Source organism: Hevea brasiliensis, chromosome 4, assembly GCF_030052815.1.
Source record: "Hevea brasiliensis isolate MT/VB/25A 57/8 chromosome 4, ASM3005281v1, whole genome shotgun sequence".
Lineage (NCBI taxonomy): Eukaryota > Viridiplantae > Streptophyta > Magnoliopsida > Malpighiales > Euphorbiaceae > Hevea > Hevea brasiliensis.
Genome location: NC_079496.1, coordinates 1,433,418 through 1,460,099, shown reverse-complemented (window position 1 = coordinate 1,460,099; position 26,682 = coordinate 1,433,418). Strand labels below are relative to the sequence as shown.

General features: G+C 34.7%; 2 protein-coding genes and 1 non-coding gene across 3 annotated transcripts; 1 reads left to right on the top strand and 2 right to left on the bottom strand.

The window, feature by feature from the left end:
- Positions 1 to 19,397: 19,397 nt before the first annotated feature.
- Positions 19,398 to 21,779, bottom strand: LOC110633110 (GTP-binding protein SAR1A). The gene is made up of 3 exons (XM_021781585.2): positions 21,436 to 21,779; positions 21,202 to 21,333; positions 19,398 to 20,013 (listed from the first exon to the last, which is right to left on the bottom strand). Exons 1-3 carry the CDS (start codon positions 21,562 to 21,564, stop codon positions 19,693 to 19,695), a joined length of 582 nt encoding a protein of 193 aa, XP_021637277.1. The 5' UTR covers positions 21,565 to 21,779; the 3' UTR covers positions 19,398 to 19,692.
- LOC131179800 (small nucleolar RNA snoR83) lies at positions 20,402 to 20,523 on the bottom strand. The gene has a single exon (XR_009148686.1). It is a non-coding gene; the product is annotated as a small nucleolar RNA snoR83 (small nucleolar RNA).
- A 1,052-nt stretch (positions 21,780 to 22,831) lies between the features above and the next one.
- LOC110633024 (60S ribosomal protein L29-1) lies at positions 22,832 to 23,590 on the top strand. The gene is made up of 3 exons (XM_021781456.2): positions 22,832 to 22,979; positions 23,096 to 23,199; positions 23,297 to 23,590. The coding sequence occupies exons 2-3, from the start codon at positions 23,098 to 23,100 to the stop codon at positions 23,378 to 23,380; spliced, it is 186 nt and encodes a 61-aa protein (XP_021637148.2). The 5' UTR covers positions 22,832 to 22,979; positions 23,096 to 23,097; the 3' UTR covers positions 23,381 to 23,590.
- The last annotated feature ends 3,092 nt before the right edge of the window (positions 23,591 to 26,682 follow it).

The following is a 26,682-nucleotide window of genomic DNA, read 5'->3' as shown; positions in this document are numbered from 1 at the left end:
ATGGTTATGACTCTGTGGTTTCAAAACTATCTTAATATTTTACTAAACATTTATTGACAATTCAAACACATACAAATAAATTTCTAATAATTTAAGTCAAAAGTATAATATTCATTTCATTCACAAATTTGCAATAAAAATAAATCACAATTTATTCATCAAAACAAATTGTCAAGAGAATTTACAGAAAAATTTTATGTTGTGTACAAACCTTGTGCGAGTCGCCTCTAAGCCTTGACTCAATGTCTCGAGTTCTTTTCCGGTATTCTTTTCAACTGAAACTTACAATTTTACAGTATTTCAATATCATAACGTATAATATATCTAATAACAAATTCATGTCTATTTATTTCTAGCTCTAATACGCTTAAATTAACGTTATTTGAATTTTGTATTTCGGATTTACTATTCACGATACTATTCAAATCAAATTGTTAACTTTCTTATGCTTAATAGGCATGGGAATTTCAATTATACCCACATACCACATTTTGGTTATCAAATTTATTGGTTTTAGTTGCCCTTTCAATTTTTAGGTCTCCTAATTGCATTTTCAAATTTCTAGATTTGGTGTCCTATTTTGCACTGTTCCATTGATCAAGTTGCTGTAGAAATTTCATAAAATGTTCTTCATAAAAGTTGTTCCTTATTATCTTATTTTTAATTTATTTTTTGAATCACTCCATTTGGAGTTTTTTAGCCTAAAATATGACTATTTGAACATGGATGGCTGGATTAGTCTAACTAAGATTTCTGGGCACCTACTTTGATTTTGGCAGTTTTGGACCACTAAATTTAGGTGGCAAAATGACTAGGTTATGGGCAGAATTTGGGTTGGTGTTCCTCATGAAAGTTGCAGTTCTATATCATACCTTTCCAATACCATAAAAATCAGGTCATTTGGACCTGTATAGCCCAATATATGGCCAAATGAACAAATATTATTCATTTAGTCATTTTGGTACTGTGGCAGTGCACTACACCCGAGTTTGACCTAATTGTTTACTATCCTAATGTCATTTTCTGGGCATGGTTCCTGAATGAAAAATGTGCCATTATGTGTCTATTATCATTTCCAATTGGCCTCACACCAATTGGGTTTATAAATTTTCAGTTTTGGTCCATGAAAAAGACCTTTAGGGACCTAGGTCAAGCTGCCAGAATAGTGACCCTAACCAATCCGAATTGCAATTTCATTCTACTAATTCAAACACATCACAAATGGTCCCAATTGACCATTTTCAACCTCACTTAAGGTCATTTGCATCATTTGACTAGTTCCTCAATTTTTCCCAAATTTTCAAAAGGGTTAAGAACCCTAATTTCACAATTATGAGATTTAATGCACTTAAAGTGTATATCCATTGTCTACATGCTTATTTCACCTCAAGTAGCCATTCACTTTTATCGAAATCATGCACTACTAACTCCCTTAATTGCTGGCCGAATTCCTAACTAATCCCCCATAGTTGTTTTCTTTTAATTTTAAGTTAATTTCTAGGTTAATTGAACTAAGAACACAAGTAGTAAACTAAACTTTCAATTTAAATGACTTACCTCAACTTTGAAGTTCAATCACCCAATTTCTTCTCTCTTTTCTTCTTTCTTTCTTACTAAATCTCCTTCTGAAGGAAAGAAAATAATATTTTATGAAGTAATTATGGGAGAATTCAGGGTTTAGTGAGGGATTTCAAGCTTTAATCAAACTTTCATGGAGGTGTAAAAATAGAGGTTTGAGAGAATTGGAGAGGGAAGAGGACAGCACAACCTGGAAAAAAAGATGAAGCAATTTTTTTTTCTTTTAATTTTATAAGATTTTATGTGTCATTTTATGTATTTGACTTGGTCAAAATTGGTGGGAAATAAGAAAATTCATTTATGATGTCATATTTATATGGTAAGTATGATGTAAATAAAGTTTTTCTTTTCTTTTTCTTTTTCAATTATTTTTTTCCTTGTTTTTTCAATTTAATTTTCGATTCCAAAATCTTTGTTTCTCCGATTTTATTGGATAGTTAGGTCAGGAGTGAGCTCTATGGGTGAATTGACCAAATTGTCTCTCGCCAGTTTGATCCGGTTTGCAAGTTATTTGATATTTTTTCCGAATCCCTGACCTAATTATTTGACCTGCTTAACAATTCTTTTCTGTGATTTTCTCTTTTTCATTGTGTTCGCAGTAGTCCTAAGGATAGCAGCGTCATATTTTTTGGTTCAAAAATTGAGTTATGATGGCCTTCGCAGTCACTTCCCGGGAAGGTCACCCATCGCTGTGACTCCCGGCTCATTTAACCTTTTATATTATGTTTTTCTTATTTATACTTAACTATCTAGCAATCACTAATTATTTGCATTCAGGGCTTATATAGGTGTCTTAGATGTGGTTCTAATTCCCTTAATTATTCGGAACGACACCGATTACTGGAACAGTGAAATATATCAGGCTATGCATATAGGGGTGTTACAATTCTCCCTCCTTTAAAATAAATTTCGTCTCGAAATTTTACCTGGTATCAGTCTCTGAACAGCTGTGGGTGCTATCTCCTCATGTCGTCCTCTCATTCCTAAGTAACCTCCTGCCCTGAATGATGGTTCCACAGCACCTTTACCAACGGTATCTGTTGGTTCAGTAGCTGTTTCATCTCATATGCCAGAATCTTTATGGGTTCTTTCTCATATGTGAGGTCTGGATTCACCTCAATCTCTTCTACTGGTAGTATATGAGATGGGTCTAATCTGTACCTCCTCAACATAGACACATGGAAGACATTATATATCTTCTCTAACTATGGAGATAGTGCCAATCGGTATACCAAAGAACCCACTCTTTCTATAACCTCACATGGTCCAATGAAACGAGGACTCAGTTTCCCCTTTTTGCCAAATCTCATAATTTTCTTCCAAGAGAAAACCTTAAGGAATACTTTCTCACCCATTGCATACTCAATGTCTCGCCTCTTCAGATCAATATAGGACTTTTGACGTACTGATGCAGCCTTGAGTCGATCTTTAATCAATCTGATTTTCCCCTCTGTTTGCTGAATAATTTCTTGCCCAAGCATCTTTCTTTCGCCCACTTCATCCCAACACAAAGGAGTTCTGTACTTTCTGCCATACAGAGCTTCATATGGAGGCATCCCAATGCTTGATTGGTAGCTATTGTTATAAGCAAACTCAATCAGAGGCAAGTATGTGTCCCAAATGCCCTCAAACTCAATCACACAAGCTCGTAGCATGTCCTCCAAAATCAGAATTATCCTCTCAGACTAGCCATCTATCTATGGGTGGAATGCCATGTTAAAGTTCAATCTAGTTTCTAAGGCTCTCTGAAGACTACCCCAGAATCTAGAAGTGAACCTAAGATCTCTGTCGGATACAATCGATACTGGCACTCTATGTAGTCTCACAATCTCATCTATGTATAATTTGGCCAATCTCTCTAAACTATAGTCCATCCGGACTGGCAGAAAATGAGCAGACTTAGTTAATCTGTACACTATGACCCATATTGCATCATGGCTCTTCTGCGTCCTCGAAAGTCCCATCACAAAATCTATAGTTATCCGTTCTCATTTCCATTCAGGTACGGGTAGTGGATGTAACAAACCAGCTGGTACTTGATGTTTTGCCTTCACTTGCTGACAAGTTAGGCATTTAGAAATAAATTCTGCTACATCTTTTTTCATACCCATCCACCAGTAATGTTCTTTCAGTCTTCTGTACATTTTAGTACCACCAGGGTGCATAGCAAAAGGAGATTCATGTGCTTCCTTCATAATGATCTGTCTCAAGTTAACATCATTAGGAATACATATTCTGCCCTGGTGTAGCAATAGACTATCATTCCTCACTGAAAATTCTGGTTTCTTGCCCTGACGAACTTCTTCTAATAGCTTCTGATATTTCTCATCATTCTGTGCAGCCATTCTAATATGATCAATCAACACTGGCTATACATGCCATGCAATTATTGTCTGCCCCTCATCATTAATCTATAAGCTGGCATGCAATGCTCTCAACTCATGTACCATAGACAAAGGAGAAACTCTTAGACTTACCATAGTCTTACAACTTAAGGCGTCAGCCACCACATTAGTTTTTTCTGACTGATAGTCTATCAGATAATCATAGTTTTTTTATCAACTCTAACCATCTTCTCTATCTCAAATTCAACTCTTTCTAAGTGTCTAAATATTTCAAACTCTTATGATCTGTGTAGATGTAACACTTCTCCCCATATAAGTAGTGTCTCCAGATCTTAAGAGCAAACACAATAGCTGCAAGCTCCAAGTCATGTGTCAGATAGTTCCTCTCATGCGGTTTCAGCTGGCGTGATGCATAAGCAATGACATTCCGATTTTGCATCAATACACAGCCTAACCTATTATGAGAAGCATCACTGTAAACTGTGTATTCTTTACCCGGGGTAGGTAAAGTAAGGACTGAAGCTTTAGTCAAACACCTCTTCAACTCATCCAAACTCTGCTGGCATTTATCGGTCTACTGAAATTTCACATCTTTTCGAAGTAGCTTGGTCAGTGGAGAAGCCAACATAGAGAACCCCTTCACAAATCGGCAGTAGTATCCAGCTAACCCTAGAAAACTGCAAATTTCTGTGACATTCCTGGGTGGCTTCCAATTAAGGACGGCTTCTATTTTACTTGGATCTACCTTGATGCCTTTTGCCGATACTATGTGCACCAAGAAGGATATTTTCTTCAGTCAAAATTCACACTTTGATAATTTTGCAAATAATTGTTTCTCCCTTAAAGTCTGTAGTACAATCCGCAGATGTCGATCGTGCTCCTCTGCACTCCTCAAATAAACCATTATGTCATCGATGAATACCACCACAAACTGATCGAGGTATGGTCTGAAAATAGTGTTCATCAGATCCATAAAAGCAGCCGGAGCATTGGTTAACCCGAATGGCATGACCAGGAACTCATAATGGCCATATAGAGTTCTGAAGCAGTTTTAGGAATACTCTGCTCTTGTACTTTCAACTGATAATAACCCGATCTCAGGTCAGTTTTGGAGAACACAGCTGCACCCTTTAACTGATCAAACAAGTCATCAATGCAAGGCAATGGATATTTATTCTTTATTGTCACCTTATTCAACTGCTGGTAATCAATCCATAAGCGGAGAGTGCCATCTTTCTTCTTAACAAACAACATTAGCGCTCCCCAAGGTGACACACTAGGGCAAATAAAGCCTTTATCAAGCAATTCTTACAACTACACCTTCAACTCTTTCAATTTTGCTGGTGCCATTCTGTATGGTGTTATAGAGATTGGGTCCACACTAGGCATGACATCAATCTCAAACTGCACCTCTCTTTCTGGAGGTAATCCTGGCAACTCATCAGGGAACAAATATGGAAAGTCACATACTGTAGGGATGTCTCTCAATGCTGGACTCCCCATTTGGGTGTCTATCACATGTGCCAAGTATGCTTCACACTCCTTTTCTGATTATCTTTCTAGCTAGCGCAGCTAAAATGATATTTGATGACAGTAACTGCCTCTCCCTGTGTATTACCACATAACCATACTGAGAGAAATCAAAAGTAACTGTCTTCAGTCTACAGTTAATCATTGTGTGATGTCTGGCTAACCAATCTATGCCCAAGATGATATCATAATCTCTGAAGGGCGTTTTGATCAAGTCGGATAGAAAAACATGTCCTTGGATCACCAAAGGACAATCTCTATATATTCGGTTGACCCAGATCTCTTGTCCTAACGAACTAGTTACTAGCACTTCAAAACCCATCTTGACACATGGAACAGCAAGGGAACTGACTATACTAGCACTAACATATGAGTGGGTAGAAACGGATCAAACAGGACAAAGACATCCTGCTCAGAGATAAAGAAAGTACTGGCTACAATATCAGAAGTCTCAGCCTCTTTCCGCTATCTCATCGTGTAAACTCTGGCCGGAGTACTCCCTTGTTCTGATTGGTTAATAGTACCCTGACTGCCAGAAGCATTACCTCTACCTCTGCCTCTTCCTCTGTTAACTGGTTGTGAACCTCTGGTAGCAGAACTCTGAATGGATCTTTCTGTAGTAGTAGGATCTGGCCCAAATCTATGGGCACTGGTGCAGTCCTTAGCAAGATGGCTCGTGCCTCCATAGTTAAAACAAGCTCCTGAAGCCCAATAACAAACACCACTATGGGTCTTGCCACATGTCTCACAAGGGCGGGGAGGGTGAGAATTCCTAGACGTTTGCTGACCAGACTAAGGGGGTTTCTGCCCATAAAATCTACCTCTATCAGACCTTCCACCTCTGCCTGATCCCCTAAATTTCTTTCTTTTTCCAATATTGCCACTGAAACTTTGCTTAACTAATTTTTCACCTTTTTCTTTTTCTGATTTCTCTGTCTTCTCTGTTTTCTTTTTCACTGGTGCCCCTTCTAATTCAATTCTTTCTACCTCCAGTGTTTGGGAAATAAGTTCAAAGAAATTACTATATTTAAAGCCGACCACTTGTACTCTTAGACTAGGCTTCATGCCGGTTTCAAACTTCTTGCATCTTTCTCAACTGATAGATAGGAGACTCCCTACATAGTGGCTTAAGTGAGAGAACTCCCTTTTATACTCTACCACGGACCGATTCCCTTGCTTCAAACTTAAAAATTCTTGCAAATTATGGTCCACATATGCATCTGGGACATATTTCTGTCTGAACTCTCTGATGAAGTTATCCCAGGTCAATACTAGAGGTTCCACCAAGCTGTGGGGGATGGTCTTCCAACAATCATAGGCATCCCTTTACAACAAAGACACTAAATACTCAAACTTCAATTCATCCGGGCAGTGCAGTTTCTTGAATACTCTATCCATTCTCTCCAACCACTGCCCTTGAATTTTGTAACCCCATATTTCAATAGCATGTCATATTGTCTGGCTGGAGCCTGAGGTTGCACCATAGGTGACTGAAGTGGAGCTTGAGCAGGCATACTTCCAGCCATCTGTTGGAATATTGCAGCTATCTGCTGGGCAAATTGTGCAGGAAACTGTGGTATTTGTGGGGCTGGTGCTATTGAACCACTAACATTTTGGAGAGTTGGGGCTTCTTCTTGTGCCTCAGCCTCTGCAGATTGCTCAATTGAACGGTCCCCTTCTTCCATTACAATTTAGAGGTAGGATATCTTCTCGACAAATAACACAAGGAGATTTCCCTTCTTTAGTTCATATTTATAATGTAATGCACTGTATGTAACAAATAAGGACATTGAGTAGTTGTACTTATCAAAGAAATAGACAAATTCACAAGTCAAAACATACTTTAAAAATTTGCTCTGATACCACTAAAACATGTCACACCTTACCCCCCTGTAAGGTATAACATGATCTCGTAGTATACCAAATGAATTATCGATTCCGTCTACCGATAACCCATTAAATACACTATAAGAGATTTTAAAATAATTTTCTTACTTTTTGAAAGTGGTTAGCTTTTATAGCAGGTATTGAAAATATTTACTTAAAATTTAAAGACTAGTAAAATTTTTATCCATTTTTATTTTTCCTCAAATTTTAGAAAATTTTCGGCAGAGTGCCGGCTGTATTTGAGAAAAACAAAAAATTTTATCTTTTAAAAACACTTCCAAATATATCACTTCAACCAATCTCAACCACCATTACAACTCAAGTCAACACAAATTAGCTCAACTCCCATAATTCAAATCAAAATTTCACAACTCAAGAATTTCAATTCAAATATTTCCGAAAATAGAGATAATTAGTTTCATACATATTGCATTAAAGAAAAATTAATTTACATTTATCAGTCCAAAATTTACATCAGAAAATCTAAAATAATATTATTACAAAATCTATACAACTGCTCATGACCAATTTACAAATGTACATATAGTAATTACATTAAAATAAACATGTACAATCAGGTTATAAGATTATACCCGATAAAAGGTCCAGAAGTAGCTCTAAAATACTTAGCAGCTCACTCCGCTGCTCTACTAGTCTCTCTATCTGCGATAGCAATAAACAGCCATCGCTGAGCACTATGACTCAATGGTGCGCAATATATTAAAATAAAATCTTATGCATAAATCAAATCACGTTTATTCCAATATGGTACTGAAAATAAAAACAAATACAAAACACAATTTATAATTTTAGTCAAAACAGTCTCATTTCAAAAGTCCCAAAACAAATTTCATAAAAACACATAGTTATATCATGCCATCAGTACAATGTTCATCTCAATAGCCGAAGACTTATGAGGAATCTCAAGGCTAGCTAGCTCAAACTATGGGTACCCATTCATTTTCTTTCTCTACTAGCACACACCTCAACACTTCAGTCAGAAAGGGAATTTAAAATTCAAAAATAATTCCTCCCACTAGTCATGCTAGTGAGGCATTCAGATATATGGTCATGACTCTGTGGTTTCAAAACTATCTTAACATTTTACTAAATGTTTATTGAAAATTCAAACACATACAATTAAATTTCCAACAATTTAAGTCAAAAGTATAATATTCATTTCATTCACAAATTTGCAATAAAAATAAATCACAATTTATTCATTAAAACAAATTGTCAAGAGAATTTATAGAAAAATTTTATGTTGTGCACAAACCTTGTGCGAGTTGCCTTTAGGCTTGACTCAATATCTCGGGTTCTTTCCCGATATTCTTTTCAACTGAAACGCATAATTTTACAGTGTTTCAGTATCATAACGTATAATATATCCAATAACAAATTCACATCTATTTATTTCTAGCTCTAATATGCTTAAATTAACGTTCTTTGAATTTTGTATTTCGGATTTACTATTTATGACATTATTTAAGTCAAATTATTGACTTTCTTATGCTTAATAGGTGTGGAAATTTCAATTACACCCACATACCACATTTTGGTTACCAAATTTATTGGTTTTAGTTACCCTTTCAATTTTTAGGTCTCCTAATTGCATTTTCAAATTTTCAGATTTGGTGTCCTGTTTTGCACTATTCCATTGATCAAGTTGCTGTGAAAATTTGATAAAATTTTCTTCATAAAAGTTGTTCCTTATTGTCTTATCTTTAATTTCCTTTTTGAATCACTCTATTTAGAGTTTTTTAGCCCAAGATATGGCTATTTGAATATGGAATTTGGTCATTTTGTTACAATGGCAGTGCACTATACCTGGGTTTGACCTAATTGTTCACTATCCTAATGTCATTTCTGGGCATGGTTCCTAAATGAAAAATGTTCCATTATGTGTCTATTTTCATTCCTAATTGGCCTCACATCAATTGGGTTAGTAAATTTTCAGTTTTAGTCCCTGAAAAAGCCCTAGGTCAAGCTGCCAGAATAGTAACACTAACCAATCTAAATTGCAATTTCATTCTACCAATTCAAACACATCACAAATGATCCCAATTGACCATTTTCAACCTCACTTAAGTTCATTTGTATCATTTGACCAGTTCCTCAATTTTTCTCAAATTTTCAAGAGGGTTAAGAACCCTAATTTCATAATTATGAGATTTAATACACTTAAAGTGTATATCCATTGTCTACATGCTTAATTCACCTCAAGTAGCCATTCACTTTTATCAAAATCATGCACTACTAACTCCCTTAATTGCTGGCCGAATTCCTAACTAATCCCCCATAGTTGTTTTTTTTTTTATTTTAAGTTAATTTCTAGGTTAATTGAACTAAGAACACAAGTAGTAAACTAAACTTTCAATTCAAATGACTTACCTCAACTTTGAAGTTCAATCACCCAATTTTTTCTCTCTTTCCTTCTTTCTTTCTTACTCAATCTCCTTCTCAAGGAAAGAAAATAAGGTTTTATGAAGTAATTATGGGAGAATTTAGGGTTTAGTGAGGGATTTCAAGCTTGAATCAAGCTTTCATGGAGGTGTAAAAATGGAGGTTTGAGAGAATTGGAGAGGGAAGAGGATGGCACAACTTGGAAAAAAAGATGAAGCAATTTTTTTTTCTTTTAATTTTATAAGATTTTATGTGTCATTTTATGTATTTGACTTGGTCAAAATTGGTGGGAAATTGTCGACACCATATTTTGGCCGATCCCCAAAATCAATAAAACGTTGAAACTGACTCCAGTACTAAGTCTCCTTTCGACCTCATTTCCGATCCCTCTTTGATAGACAGTCACATTTCCGATCTCTCCTCAAAGAATTGAATCAATGCTAAGTCCTCACATCAGTCAAATCCTTACCAGTCTATTAAATCGCTCATCGATCTCTCCGACCCGTCGTAGTATAAACGAAGTGAACTAGATCTTTTCTTACCAGTTTTATTGCCGATCTCCCTTTCAAAAGTTTATGAGTTAAGGTTTTGGTCCGGTTTAATGAGGATTTCGATCTTAAGTGTTCAAGTCAAATTTCCAATCAAGTTCCGTTCAGCATTTCTTCTTTACCGATCTCATGCTCATCGCGTTTTCCGACCTCACACACTTAGGTTAATAATCATTTTCAGTTATTTCAACATACTCAGACAATTAAGTGTTTAATAATTCAGAAATTTTCCGATCATAACCATTCATCGAACAAAAAAGGGCATTCCACTTCATTTCATTTCAAAAGTTTGTACAAGTCATTGGGTGAGATCACCCCCCCTGATCTCTACATTTTGCTCTTTTCTCTTCATCTCTCTCTCCTTCTCTTCCTCCTCTCCGCTCGGCGTCGCCATCCATCCAAGAGAAGTCCTCCTCCTGGCTTTGCTGGAGCTTGGCCAAGAGATCTTGTGCGCTCACATAATCATCACATCCTTCCCATCTCTTCATCTTTTGCTTTAAGCTCTCCTCTCAGGTGAGCGACCACGCGCGCCTTTGGCCGGGCCCGGCTTAGCTATGCTCTAGGGCATGATCCCCTTCATGATGATATGAGTGAGCTTCATGAGTCTATCTCTTTATCATTTTCAATTATGTACTTCACCGCCCGAGGATATGAGAGGAGTGATGAGAGAGATGAGAGGATTGATTCTTCTCTCTTTTCTTCTTGCTCTTTCCTCGGCCTTCTTTTCGCGTTTTGCTTGTCCACTCACGGTTCACGTACTCGTTGCAGATGGGAGACTCATGTGTGATGTTTACAGATTGTCAAGATCCGAGACTCCATGCGATCCTCCCAGCCCCTGGAAGACATGGACTTTTGGCCTCTCCGAAGGTTTTCTCCCTTCTCCCCCTCAGGCCGATCGCGTTGTTCTGGTGAGACGAGAAGACGAGAAGAGAGGAATCGAAGGCAGGAGAGAGGAGGAGAGCGAACTGAGGAGAATCTGAAAGGGAGAGGCGCTCTTCTGGAAGCCCAGAGGAGAGGAGGAGGCCCTTCGGGACCCCCGATCCTCGGGCGCGGCCCCTTCGTTTCCTCCCTCTTGTTTGAAGCAGTTTTTGAGCGTTCTTCTTCTTCTTTCTCTTTTTCTTCTCTCTCTCTCTCTCTCTCCTTCTTCCTTCACCACTTTCCTCCACCGCCATACCAGAAAGAAAAGAAAGAGAAAAGAAGAAAGGTCCAAAGAAATGGAAAAAAGAAATAACTAAGACCTGCCATTCAACTCTCTCAAGCGCTGATCAACTCCATCCATCATGATCTGATCCAATGATGCAACATCGCAGCAGTTTTCTCTAACAGCAGACTCCATCACTCCTCTTTTTGTCTCTTTCCCACTCTCTTGGGGCTTCCTCTCCACTACAAAAAGTCCAATTAATCAAGGGAGAGCCGTCCTCGGGAAGGTGGAAAGTCCTCGAGAGAAGTCTTCGAAGCGGTCGGCGAAATGAAGAGTTGAAGGAAGAAGCTGAAAATGAGAAGAAACCAAAAGAGAAGAACCAATGGAGCTCATCTTTTGTGCCTGTAATGCCATCTTTCCGCCACACAGCCTTTGTTGAGTTGCGCTGCACCTCCCTCAGGAATTTAGCTGGCTCCCAAGAAGGCGCCAAATAGGGTGAGTGAAGCACCTGATTTGCCACTCTGTTAATTTGGGACTGGTATTGAAAAGGGAGAATCTTAGGACCGAATTTACTTTAAGCCCAGACCAAGAATCATTCCCGACCAATGTCTGACTCATCACCTCTCGGATCGTCATTCGATCGATGAAGTTCAATAAGATCAAATCTCAAGTTTGTATGTTCCTCTAAGATCGGATTCATGCTCTGTAAGATCGGGCATCGGCCCGGCCCAGAGAAACAGAGATCGGACGGGTGCCGATCCATAGGAAGATGATCGAGACTGCCTCATGATGCAAGCCTAATGCTGATTACGCCGAGACCCTTGGTGAGATCCTCTTAAGAATCAAAGCGACGCATCTCAACACCATCTGAAAATCACCATCAATCTAAGAAAAGGAAAATCAAAAGGCAAACTAAGAAGAAGAAAGAAAAAAAAGCTAAAAAAAGATTGAAAAAAGAGCAGAAGCTTGAAAAAAAGAAAGAAGTTGAGCTTGAGAAAGGAGAGAATGGAATTGCTAAGAAACGAGAAATGGAGCAAGATTTACAAAGATCCCTATTTATTTATGCTCCACGATGTAAAAATGCATTTTATCATATTGTGTCATTATATTTTCACATTCCATAATTGGATCAATAATTAATCTAATTCGATCGTTAATAACCAAATGTCAATCATAGGTATATTAGAGTAAATGTTTTCCATGGAAGACATTTAAATTATAATGTTGGGAATTGAAATAAGAATTTTATTTTCAAACGGAATATTATGAATTAATTCGGATATACATGATCGGAATATTATAGAAATATTTCGATCAAATTATTTAGAGATCGGAATGGGAGCATGGGAGATCGATATAGAGAGGACGAATGGGAGATCGGAAAAGATGAAATCGAGGAGAGAACGAGGAGAATAAGAAGAAATGAATAAGAAAAATCCCAAATAAAAAGAAAGGAAATGAAAGATCAGAGACAAGAGAAGCGTGAGTTAAGCCGCAGCGCGACCAATGCGGACGTGTCATAGCCTTATGCTCTGTGCACCACCGCGCATCTGAAGAGAGACCAGAGAGATCACCCTTGAATCTTGGATTAAGAGCAAGATCACAGAGAGAAGAGCTTTCTCCTTTCTCTTTCTAAGAAGGACAAGACTCTCAAAGAATAATCAACCTGAAAAAAAGAGAAAAAGAATAGAAGAGAAGATTCCGATCATGTCCTCTCAAAATCTTGATTCTCCATCTCAGCAATAAAAAAAGAAATCATGCTTATCTCTCATCCCTTCAAAATTCTGACACTCCATCTCCCTCCAATCCTTCTAAAAAATAATGTATAAATCTCATGGGAAGCATGGGGAAAAAAAAAAATCGCTAATTAAAAAGAGAACTGAAAAGGAAAAATAAATGAAGAACTAAAACTTTTTCAGAACTAAAAAGTCAGGAAACACTTATTTTTACTAGTTTTATTAAAGAAAATTCATTCTTCTTCTTTTTTTTTTAGGTTTTTAGTTTTCTTTTTTTTCATACTTAATTCTTTCTCACTTTTTCATTTTATCATCTCTTTTTCACTTTCATTCTTATTCCACATTTTTCTTTTATTTCATTTTTTCATCTCCATGCCATTTATCCATATTTCCATCTTCCGCATTTAAACAGATTCCTTTTTTTTTCTATTTCCATATTTTAGCTTCACATTTCATTTTAATTTGTCTTTTCACACTTTTTGAAACTCATATTTTTTATTTTCTTTGTGTTTTGTTTATATATTTATATTTTTTTTTTTTTTTCATTTTGTTTTTTCTTTTTCTTTTTCATTTTCTTTTTTATTATCTTTCTTTATTCACATTTCTTTTTTCTCTCCAAGATTCTTAAGAAAAGATTTTCAAGATCATAAATTTATAAAGAAAATTTAAGCTTAGCCATCTCTTTATTAATCTCTTTAGTTTTTTAAAAGAAAATTAAGTAATGCAAAATCAGAATGTTTAGTTGGAAAATTTAAGGGAAAGAAGAAAAATAACAGATAAAATAAAAAGAAATAGAAAGGATTTAACAAAAGAGAAAATTAAACATAACATAAAGTAAAATAAAAAAATAAAGTAGTAACCAGAAAAGTAAAAATGAATAAATGAATGCCAAAATAGTCAAAAGAGAAAGTATTACAAATAGTCAATAATAGATCAAGAGTATCCGTAAAGGTATCAAATCTCCGAAAAATCATAATCTATAAATGAATCTTTAGTCTGCCACATTTTTGAATCTTATCAAAATTAGATAATCAAGTTCTTTGATCAGGAGAAAATTAATCTTTTATATCTAAGAGAATTGAGGAGAAGTTAATAGAAAATCCTTAATAAAGATCAAAGGAGGAAAAATAAAAAATAGATCTAGAGAGAGCCTGAAAATCTTACTCAAAAATTATCATAAAGAAATAGAGAAAGAGATCCAAGAGAGAACTCAAAATTTTAACAAAATTTAAATAACATTAAATAGAGAAGAGAGAGGAGAGAGAAATAAAAATCCAAAATAAACAAAAAAATTAATAAAGATTATTCAAAGAGAGAGAGAATCAATAAATAAATCATAATCAAAAGAAATAATAATTAATAGAGATCAAAGAGAGAGTTCTAATTAAATCTCAAAAAGAAATTTAAAAGAATATAATAGAGTTCTTTAAATCTTTTTTTAAAATTCTTAGAAAGATCAAGAGTAAAATATTTTTATAAAAGAAATCTTTTTAAAAATTAAAAAAAAATTAAATAAGAAAATTAAAATAATTTAAAATTAAATTTTTATAAAATAGTTCTTTAAAAAAAAAATTCATGTAAATTAATATCCAAGGCATAAAAGTTAAATTTACTTAAATCAATTAATTCCTTTAGTCAAAAAATCAAAAAACCTTTAGTCAAGTTTATTAATAAATCTTTTTAAGTCCTCCTTTACTGTGCTTTTTAAGTTCTTTACTTCAAATGCCTTTAACCTTCTCTGAAGAAGTTTTCATTTAGTTTTATTTCATTTTATTTTTCTCTTCTTCTTTCTTTTTTTTCAAAAACTCCTTTTTCCTTGTTTTTCTTTTTTTTTTTTTTCAACTTTTTTTTTATTTTTTAAGTTTTAATTTTTAAATTTCATGAGAAAATTTCTTTTATATTATTTTTTTGCTTTTATTTTAATTTTTTTTTTTAATTTTTTTTTTTTTTTTTTTTTCTTTTTAATTTTTTTTTTTTTTATTTTTTTTTTCTTTTTTTTTTTTCTTTTTTTTTTTTTTTTTATTTTCTTTCTTTCTGTTTTTTTTCCATTTTCATTTCTTTTTCTTGATTCCCTTTTTGATTGAATTTTTCGAATTTTCTTTATTTTCCAATCTTTTGATCTCTTTTTGGGTTTAAAATTTGAGTTACGATGGCCTTCGCAGTCACTTCCCGAGAAGGTCACTCATCGCTGTGACTCCCGGCTCATTTAACCTTTTATGTTGTATTTTTCTTATTTGCACTTAACTATCTAGCAATCACTAATTATTTGCATTCAAGGCTTATCTAGATGTCTTAGATGTGATTCTAATTCCCTTAATTATTCGGATCGACACTGGTTACCGGAACAGTGAAATATACCAGGCTATGCATATAGGGATGTTACAACATATATGAGAGCTGATCCCCTATACAGCTCTCTTAATCCAACCTCTGCCAGCGAGTATCTCTCAAACCAGACTTTTGCTTAATAAACCAAATGTGGGGGCCAGCGAGATCATTTCGAGCCGTGCCTACCCCGACTTATCCATAAAGGATCGGGTCCCAGTGAGTCAAGCTCCAGCCGCGTCTACCCGTCCTGTCCATAACCAATACCATACACCACATGCATGCCAACACACACACACTGCTCTAAATTATCATAAAATAACATCCATAAACATTTCATCAACCAAAGATGCAACATAAAACGTACCTAGTATTTAACTACATAAATATATTTATAGATGATGCATGAGCATACTTTGAATATATAATAATATTGAAATTATAATTAAAATCAATATTCTACTAACAGACTTAAATAGAGATCACTGCGGCGGCTGGGCAGAGGAGGAAGGCTGTCTCAGCTTACCTGACAATTTTATTGTAATTATTTAATATATTTGACTTAATACAAGTTTAAAAAGGACCAAAGACATCCTAAGTTATGCTGAAAATCCGATAGAGTCTCTCATATACCTAGGACCTACCCAACCTGCAAAAGGGTTCAAAATACACTTCAATATCCACAAGTCACACATTTACAACTCAATCACATCACATGGCTCCTCTTGGGCCCATCCAAACAGTTAACCACCACAATTTGAAAATTTACTATTTAGTCCCTACAACTAACCCTTTTGCAAAAACTACCCAAATGAACTCTAAAAATTCTAAAATTTTGCTCTGCTGTCCTTAGCATTATTATTAAACTAATGCAAAAGGAACTATAATTTTCTAACCTACCACGAATATTTTTTAGATTTTTAATCGAAATCAGACACTAGATAATTAAGAAAAATGAGGGTTCAGGTTTACCTGTGCCAATTTCGACTCTTGGGACGCGTCCGGAACATCGAAAAATGGTGGAGTAGCCTATAACCTCGACCCAATTATGAAGCTTTTTTCGATAGCCTGCCTGTCCGGCCAGAAATTGCAGACTCAAGCAACTATTGAATTTCCATGAAATAAATATACCTATGCGAAGCCCACAACACGAGGGGTTAGTACATAATTTTTATGGAATTTATTAAGCTCATTTAATGTCAAGAAAAACACTGTACAATTTCATAGGACCCATCGAAAAACGGTGTCAGAAAATTTTGAAATGCGTAATGCCGTGAAGCTCTCATCGAAGGGAGCACTATGGTACTCTCAAATTTTTTGTGGGGTTCACAATTTGTGAGAAATCTAGCCCAAAAGTCGAAATAGGTTAAAACTTCCCGAATAAAAATTGAACAAACTGCTCAATGGATTTTTTTTGTTCTTTGTGTCTATGGAAAGCTCTCGAGATATATATGGGTTTTGGAATAAGACCCGGTCCAATCGGTGGCCGGATCGGCTGGAATCTGCCCGGGAAGTCGAAGGGCTGCACACCGTTGGGGAGCTTTTGGCTTGATTTTTCGACGGCCTGGAGGCTAGCCGGGGGCGGGGAAGGTCGCCTGTAACGCAGGGAGGGGTGGGGAGGCCCGTCGCCGGTGACACGGGGAGGGGTGGGGTGGCAGTGGCCGGTGAGGAGGGAGAGGGAGGAGAGAGAAACGGGAGGGAGAAGTGGGGTGTCGGTGAGAGAAAAGGAAGGAGAAGAAAAGAAGGAAGAGATCGGTTCAATTCAATTGATTCAATTCGGCTGGTTTGATTCAAGATACCCAAAATTGAATTTTTGCTCTGCCTTGAAACAAAAAACGAGGCCTAAAAATTTTGAAAAAATTTCATAAAACTCAGAAAAATTTGTAGAGTCTAAATATATTTTTATTTTTATCACGTGATCTTTAAATTAATTTTAAAAATCTTCAAAGTTTCACATTTTCGAAAAATCAAACTCAATTTCTAAAATTCGAAAAATTTCAAATAATTCCCAAAATTTAAATAAAATAAAATATTAATATTTATCCATAAAATAATAAATTTTAAAATTAAGGTGTTACAAGCCATAAGAGCAATGATAGTGGTTCTCTTCAATGTCCCACTTGTGCCTTCCGAGTCGATCGATCGTCGTAATTCCACGAGCTTCCATCACCAAATCTTATCCTCCTCCATGCAAATAAGATCTCAAGTGCCAACTTTAGATGGCTTCCTGTAAACATCTACAAACAAAAGTAGAAATCATAAGGAATAAAGCATTACAAAATAAGATTCGCTCTGAAAGAGTCTCTCAATATGAAATGTCAGTAACTCAACAAAATCAAAACCCAAAAAAAAAAAGGTTACAACCCCACCTAGTTGTAGGGAGAGAGGCCCACAAAATTAGGTAGGAACAAAAGAGAAATTATTAAGTATATTTGGTGTATGTATATCATTTTTTATAATTATGTGAGACTTACTTTTTATATTGTAAAAATAATTTACTTTTTTATAAGAGAAAAAATATTTTTTTAATGCTTTTAATATATCTAATAATTAATCGAGATAAAAAAGCCCCTCTTGTTTAGAGAGGCAGAGAAGACCGACTAGATAATAAAACAAAGAACTTGATATCCTAAAATGAATAGAGAGAGAGAGAGAGAGAATATAGAGAGAAAGAGCGTGCTTCTCTCTCTTTGTAAGAGATTGGTATTTGACATTGGCGTTGTGAACCTGTCAAACTCAGTAAAAATTGACTAAATACTTTGAGAACTTTCAAAGAAATATAACCAACATTGGAACTCAAAGCTCCCTTTGCTGAGAAAATATATAAGCACAATCTGCAGTTTCTCCTTCCATGTAGACCGCAATGAACGTGTCATGTGTAGTTTGGTAGCTGTTCATTTAAAAAACTTACTGTGATTAATGTTGGGTCCCACAGATAGTGATTAGATGTTATTCGTCATCACTCATAAGTCATAGCTGTCCTCTTCCCATCCATTAAATGGGGCTTAGATCGAACGGTCAAGGTTTTTGCGAGGATTGAAGAGTCAAAGTATCGATGGTTAAGTAATATTTTAATTTAAAAATAATATTTGGATCCATCTTTTTTTATAAGCAAATTTAAGGTATCTTTGATATGAACTTTATTTTTTAGTTACTCTGTGTATATTTGGCTTGGCTTGGCTTGCTATTTTTTTTTTTTTATTTAATAGTGATTATTTAAAAATCATGATTCATTTTATTATAAAATAACCTTTTTAATTTTTCCAATAAAAATTATTTATAAAGAAAAATTCGCTTTGTTAAAAATAAAATAACTTTAGAATTTTCCTATACAACATAAATTTATATTTTTATCATTAAATTATCATATATATAAAAAATAATATTAAATAACAAAATTTTTATTTTAAAAAATAAATAAATTTTTATATTAAATAATATTTATAATAAAATTTTAAAAATTAAATAAGATAATATTATAAAATATTTAATCAAATTAACTTGTAATCAAAGCATATAAACACTAAAATAAAAAGTTAAATCCCTTACCTTATTTATTTTTAACTTATAAATCTAAAATTTATTATAAAATCAACTTACTTTTAGACTTAACTAATTTATAAATTAAAACAAATATTCTCTTAATAGTGTAAAAGATAAATAAATATTTTTAAAAAAAAAAAAAATAAAACATAATAAATTTAGTTGAGCAGATGATATTAGTTCGAAGTAGTTGAGAATTTTGTACACAAATGTGAAGCACGTGTTTTCCTAAAAGTTCATGGTTGGTGGCTTTAAGATTCAGGAATCATCAGCCAACCCATGGTACATGAGAAAGCTGAAGCCAGTTCAGGAATTAGAAATTCCATTGCAGAACATGGAATGATCAGATCAGGATCTAAAATTTGGCAGGAATAGGATCCAAAACAGATATTATTGTGAGTTGAACAATGATCATGCCCTTATTAATCCTTGAAATAATAGTCCATCACAAATAGTTGGACACAACTTTGTTCTTCAATAAACACAAGTCCACAATGCCCGAGTTATCAATCAAATGTTTCTACTGATGTTAATCCTTGAACCAATCTATTGAAGACAAACAAGAATTCCATCTTCAATCTAATTGTGGTAAGAAACTGCAAAAATGACAGCAAATGCTCCAAAAGAATACAAGTCCAGATGTTTTCCAAAAACTCTTATTTGATGTATTGAGAGAGCCACTTGAAGCCATCACCATATCCCATCTTGCGGACGATACTGCACATGAAAACTTCAAGGGGGCGAACATTGGAGTCTGTTAGATTCACCTTCCCCTTGCCAGTTGTGAAATTGGTAAGCCCGAGGTGATAACGAAGCTCATCCTCAGAAGCTGCATAGGGGATGTCAATCTTATTGCCAAGAATGAGAAAAGGAACATTGGCCAGGACTTCATCTGAAAGGAGGGCATCCAATTCCTTTTTTGATTCTGCAAACCTCTCCTTGTCATACGCATCCACAAGGTAAACCACTGCATCCACCTGATCATGGAGAAAAATGTTGCTTGGGTTCTACTATCTGACATAACATTATCTACAAGAATTGGGCAAGCTACAAAATAATAACTATCCTAATACCAGATGAAATGAACACCTCATATAATTCTGCTTCAAATGAGATTTAAGAATTAAACAGGTGCAGGAAACAGCTCCAACCTTTTGAGTCAACAGAAACATGGTAAATCAATCACCCAATCATGTGAAAGGAATAATTCAATACTTCAATTTTATCTTCAAACTTTTCAGAAGATATTGCAAATGCCCCCAGCAGTAAAGGTTTCAGAAGATCTTAATAATCCTCAAAACTGTTAAGTTAAATTTTCTTTCTGAAAACAATCTCTAATGTCTTTCATAAGGGCTATGAAATAAGCTTTATGTGGAAAGCTAAAATTAAAAGACCCTCCTAGAAGTAAAAAAAGGGGCTATCAGAGAAACTTCCTCCATATTGGCCTCCCATGAATCAGATAAACACCAGGAAAGCTTATCTGGGATTATGAAGGAACAACAAATGATAGAGAGATAAACCAGGCAAGCCTTATATTCTAAAGCAATTTAACAAATTGAAAATTATATTTTGAAATGTACATAGAAAAGAAATAGAAGTTGCAACAAATAGTTTGGAAACTACATAAAAGCCCAGATTTCATCTATATCTCCATAAGTTAAAAATTTAGTTACAGTTGGTAACAGCAAACAAGAAAATAAAGACATAATATTTTGAAACAATTCAGCTGGGAACCAGATCTATCCCATATCAATGCTGCACAGGAAAGAAGACGACCAGACGGTTCAAATGCCTTCATTCCATTGAAAATGAGTGAAGAATCAGTTCTTACCAATGAAGTGAGAGGACAAATAAATGATGAACGGACTATAAATGTACTAGATTTAACTCCTCAGGAGCTACAACAGAACACAATTACAAGGGTCTAACCCATGAAATGATCAAAATTGATTTCCATACATAATAGATCATGGAACTCTTAAAACTGAAGCGTCAAATCCAACGATTAAAGAGACGTTAGATTTATACAAATTTTCATGCAATAAATCTACTTATTCAAAGTTAAAACGAGAATCTATCCTCAAGAATCAAGCCAAAAATGCAAAAATAAACATTAAAAAGAGCATATTGAAAGTGATTCAGAAAAATCAGGAAATTATGACTACCTTAGCATAGTAATCTTTCCAAACACGGCGAGCGATCTGGTGACCACCCAAATCGAAAGCCTTGAACTTGATCTTCCCTATGCTCAACTCCTCGGATGTTGGGTGCTGGGTCGGCTGGTGCTGTACCAGTCTCTGCAAAAGAGATCCCAGATTCAATAATCCACATAGAAAAAAGGGAGAGAAAAAAAAAAAAAAAGAACACAATAAAACAAGAGAAAAGATGATTTAGCAAACCTCATCTTTCAACATGTGAAGGAGAGTAGTCTTGCCGGCATTGTCAAGACCCAAGAAAAGAATCTTGGCCTCTTTTTGCCATAATCCAAGAGATGCAAGAACTCCATAGAACCAATCTAATAGAAACATGATGCTTTTAGGCTCGGTTAAAAACACCCAAACTGGTATCCAATGGAGACAGTCACACAGATATGTATATGTGTATATATATAGGTGATATTGGAGGAATTGGGGATCTAAAAAGGCTATAGAAAGGAACCAGAAGAGAAGAGAAGAGTAGAGCAGGGAGGATTGAAAATGAAAATTCTGTGTGTGTGTGTATATATATATATATATATTGACTGTGCTTGTGTCGTTCTTTGCGTTCGCCAGAATTAACTCCGAAAGAAGGCTTAGCTACGCGTGAGTTGGTTATTGTCCCGTACGATAATATCGATTAAGGGATTGTTTGGTGTTGAGGTTTAATCTTTTTTTTTTTTTTAAATAATATTATTTTAAATGTTCAATATATTAAATTTAATTTAAAAATAATTTTTAATTAATATAATTATTTTTTTTAAATAGTAATCTTAATAATAATGTATAATAGACTCTAAGAATATTAAGATTATGATTAGAAATTTCTTCAAAAAAAAAGTTAGTTTGAAAAAAATTCTTTTAGATATTATTAAAAAATCATTTAAAATGTTTTTTTTTAAATTTTTTATAATTAAAATTATTTAAATTTAAATTAAAAATTAAAAATATTTTTAAATAATACTTTTATAATAACAACTCAAATAATAATATTAAATAAGATTTTTGGTATTATTATTGAAAATTGAAGCCGCTCAATAAAATCACCATTAAAATTTTTCTTTAATAATTTAAATTATTTTAGTAAGATTTGAATTAAGCATTATTATCTGCTATTTAAGTCACTTTATAAAATTATTAAATTCATATTTAAATATGATAAGACGTAAATAAAAATTATCTTTATATATCAAACAGAGTAAAATATAAATAAAAAATATTAAATATAAATTAAAATAGACATATTTTTACTAATAAATGATTGAATAAATGGCATATAACTGATTTTTAATTAAATTTTACTTATAAAATTAAAAGTTCAAATTCTAAAACCATAATTATTGAAGTAGTTTTGCATAAATACCACCCAACCCAAACGTGAAACCGCATATTAAAATTAAAAAAAAAAAAAAAAAAAAAAAAAAAAAGAGAGAAGAAGAAGAAGAAGAAGAAGAAGAAGAAGAAGAAAGAGAGACATATTTTAATTGACGCTAGCATCTGCATTAGCCATTAGCCCCCCGCACCGAGCACCAACAATTAAACATGGTCAAATTACGTAAGAGAAGGCCAAGCCCAAATTCAAGATTTGGATTAATCTTAAGCAGCCCAAGCTCGTAAAACCAGCCCAAGGGTATTTTAGTCACTAAAAACCTATATAAAGTGACAATAATTAGGGTTTCTATCGTATCTGCCCGGACCATCTTTAACATCTTGCGACAGAGCTGCATCCTCTTCCTCCTTGCTCTCAGGTATCCTCGATTTTTCATAACCTTGAAACTGGAATCAGTTTCTCGTATTGAAAGCTTCGTTTTTTCGTCTGATTTTTTTTTTTTTTTTTTTTTTTTGCTTAATGATTGTGTTTCAGAGATGGCCAAGTCAAAGAATCACACTGCTCACAACCAGTCTTACAAGGCCCATAAGAATGGGATCAAGAAGCCTAAGAGGCACCGTCACACCTCCACCAAAGGGGTAATCTCATTTTTGTTTCTAATATTTTTCATTGATTTTATTCCAATCCATAGGTTTTGCTTATATTTACTTGCTTTCTTGTTGATTTTGTGTGTAGATGGATCCCAAGTTTTTGAGGAACCAGAGGTATGCCAGGAAGCATAACAAGAAGAGCGGTGAGACAGCTTCCGAGGAAGAGTAAAGGGGCTCTTTGTTTCCTATTTCCATGTTAGGGTTTATTTAATAGAGTAGTATTTTACTGGGCTTTGCTTTAATGGCTATGCTGTTAATGTCATTTTCATTTTTGGGTTAATTGTTGCTGGAACTTGTTTAAGATTGTTAAGTCTTATGGGTCTATCCTTGTTCTTGGTTTCTTTTTAATGAAATGCTTTATCTTTTTTTGTTCTTTTTTTTTTTCTGGAGCTTAAATTGCTGTTGATGCCTGATCATATTGCTAATGCTAATTATTATTACCTTCCATTTGATTTTGTTTGCTTTGTTATGCATGCTTAGTGGAATGGGGTAAAAAAAAAATCAGAAATTGGATTCTTGATTTGGTTATTGTCTGGGGAAGCAACAGCAGACTTTTCACGCATGGTGGTTATGTGCGCTGTGCATATGCTAGTTTTGTCCTGCCTAGTGGTAGGGATGGTAACCGTGAAATTAGAGGTTCCCGGGACGAATGCATATATTATACACATTATTTAATTCATTAGAATTTATTATTTAGTATTTACTATCCATACTCATTTCAAATTCAGCCAGAAGTTTATCTGAAGTTATCTTAGTAGGTGATAAAATTGTAGATGAAAAATGAAAAATGATTCTCTATTTCACCACCCTTGAAAGAACACAAGAAGAAAGTTTATATGCAGCAGTAGCTAGCTAACTAGTGGTCTAAGCCAGCAACTTACAACAAACATTTCCAACAAACTACCTGTACAGCAAACTGAACTAAATAAGTTGCAACCAAAAAACTTTAGTATCTTCTACATCCCCCCCCCCCCCTCAAGTTGGATCGGGTGGCAAAGACACAAGATTCAACTTGGGAGCAAAGAATTGGTGTTGATTTGTAGATAAAGGTTTCGTAAAGACATCTGCAAGTTGCAAATTAGAAGAAACATGAGCAGGAGCAATGAAACCATTTTGCAATTGGTCCCTCACAGTGTGACAGTCAATGTCAATGTGCTTAGTTCTCTAATGAAAAATAGGGTTAGCTGCAATGTGAAAAGTAGCCTTGTTGTCACACTTTAAATGAATAGGCAAATGAACAAGAACCTGTAAATCCTTAAGAATATAGGAAATCGAAAGCAACTCACAGCAACTCACACACTGTTGAAGCCATGGATCTATACTTTGCTTCAGCAGAAGATTTAGAGAGTGGACTATTTTTTAGTCTTCCATGATACTAAAGAATTACCAAGAAAGATACAAAAGCCTGTAAGATACTTTCTTGAGAAATTACATGAAGCCCAATCAGCATTGCATTATGCTGTCAACGGAAAATCATTAGCTACTGAAAAATACAACCCATGAGCATAAGTAGATTTCAAGTACCTTAAGACATGCATAGCTGCATTCCAATGGGGTTGTCTAGGTGTTGCCATAAATTGGCTTAAATGTTGCACAGCATGGCTAATGTTAGGCCTGGTTAAATTGATATACAAAAGTCTCCCTATCAATCTTTTATAAGCATCTGGAGAATCCAACAACTCCCCTGTATCTGTTGAAAGTTGCAGACCTTTAGGTAATGGGAAGGTGGCAGGTTTACAAGAAGACATACCACAATCGTTTAACACATCCTTAATAAACTTCTTTTGACTGAGAATAGTACCATGTTCAGACCTGGCAACCTCTAATCTAAGAAAATATTTCATGTACCCAAGGTCTTTGATAATAAACTTCTCATTCAAGGCTGTCTTAACATATTGAATTGCATTCGCATCAGTACCAGATATGATCACATTATCCACATAGATCAAGAGAATCCAGAAATAAGTATTAGTGGATTGTGTAAACAAACAATAATCATTTTGTGACTAAATAAAGCCTAATGATTTGAGAAAGGAAGTAAACTCCACATTCCATTGTCTACTGGCCTGTTTAAGCTCATACAAGGACCTTTCAAAAAACAAACTTCACTAGGCTTAGCTTTAAGATAACCTTGAGGTGGTAACATGTAGACCTCCTCATCCAGGTAACCATGTAAAAAAGCATTGTTTATATCTAGCTGGTAGATAGGCCATTTCCTAGCTGTGGCTAAGTCTATGAACAACTTAAAAATAACCAGCTTTGCAACCTCTCCTTAAAATCCAATCCTTCTATCTGATTATAGCCTTTGGCTACTAAACAAGCCTTAAACCTTTCTACCTCTCCATTAGGTCTATATTTGACCTTATACACCCATTTTGACCCTTTAGCTTTTTTACCCTTAGGAAGAGTGGTCAAAATCCAAGTATCATTCTGTTCAAGTGCTTGCAACTCCTGTTGCATAGCCTTAACCCAATTAGGGCTGCTAAAGCTTGAGCATATGTGACAGGTTCTTTAATCACAAACAGAGAGTTTAGGTAAGATAAATGAGATGGACTAAACAAGATTTGAGTAGGGAAATTACCTGCATTTGTAACAACTATGTTCTGAGAAGTAGCGGTAGCCATACCCACAAAATCTCTTAACCAACTTGGTTTAACAACATTTCTAGTAGACCGCCTAAGTGAGATAGAGGGAGCTAAAGAAGGTTGAGGTGAAGTATCTGGATTTGGGACAGGACAAGACGAAGAGGCTGACTCAGAAGTGGGGGATTGGAGTTGTGAAAAGGAAGGACTAAAGTCAACAAAAGAAAAAAGTAGAGGAAGAACTAAAGAATCAGACGAAAAAGAATTACGAAGCTGAGGATCATCTTTGAAAGGGAACTTATCTTCATAAAACAAGACATCTCTGCTCACAAACACTTCTCCAGTATTTAAATTGTATAATCTGTATCATTTGTTATTACTGGAGTAACCATGGAAAACAGCAGGAATAGATCTATTAGAAAATTTATCCTTGTGAGGATAGACATTGGTAGCAAAAGACAAACAACCAATAACTTTCATATGACTGTAATTTGGTGCCTGATTGTAAAGTTTTTCATAAAGTGTTAGCCATGCTAATTTCTTAACAAGCAACCTATTAACCAAGTAAGTTGCTGCTAAAATACACTCAGACCAAAATTGTTTAGGTAAATGGGCTTGCAACCTCAAGGCACTAGCTAGATCAAGCAAGTGTCTTTATTCTTCTCAACAATTCCATTTTGTTGTGGGGTGTAGGGACAGGTTTGTTGATGAATAATACCATGGTCAACAAATAACTTTCTACAGGTAGCACTTAGAAATTCTACCCCATTGTCTGTCCTTACCTCCTTTACTGGAATCCCAAATTGATTTTTTACCATAAGAACATACTTAGACAATTCATGAACACCCTGAGATTTTTGTTGTAAAAAAAAGGTCCATGTACTTCTAG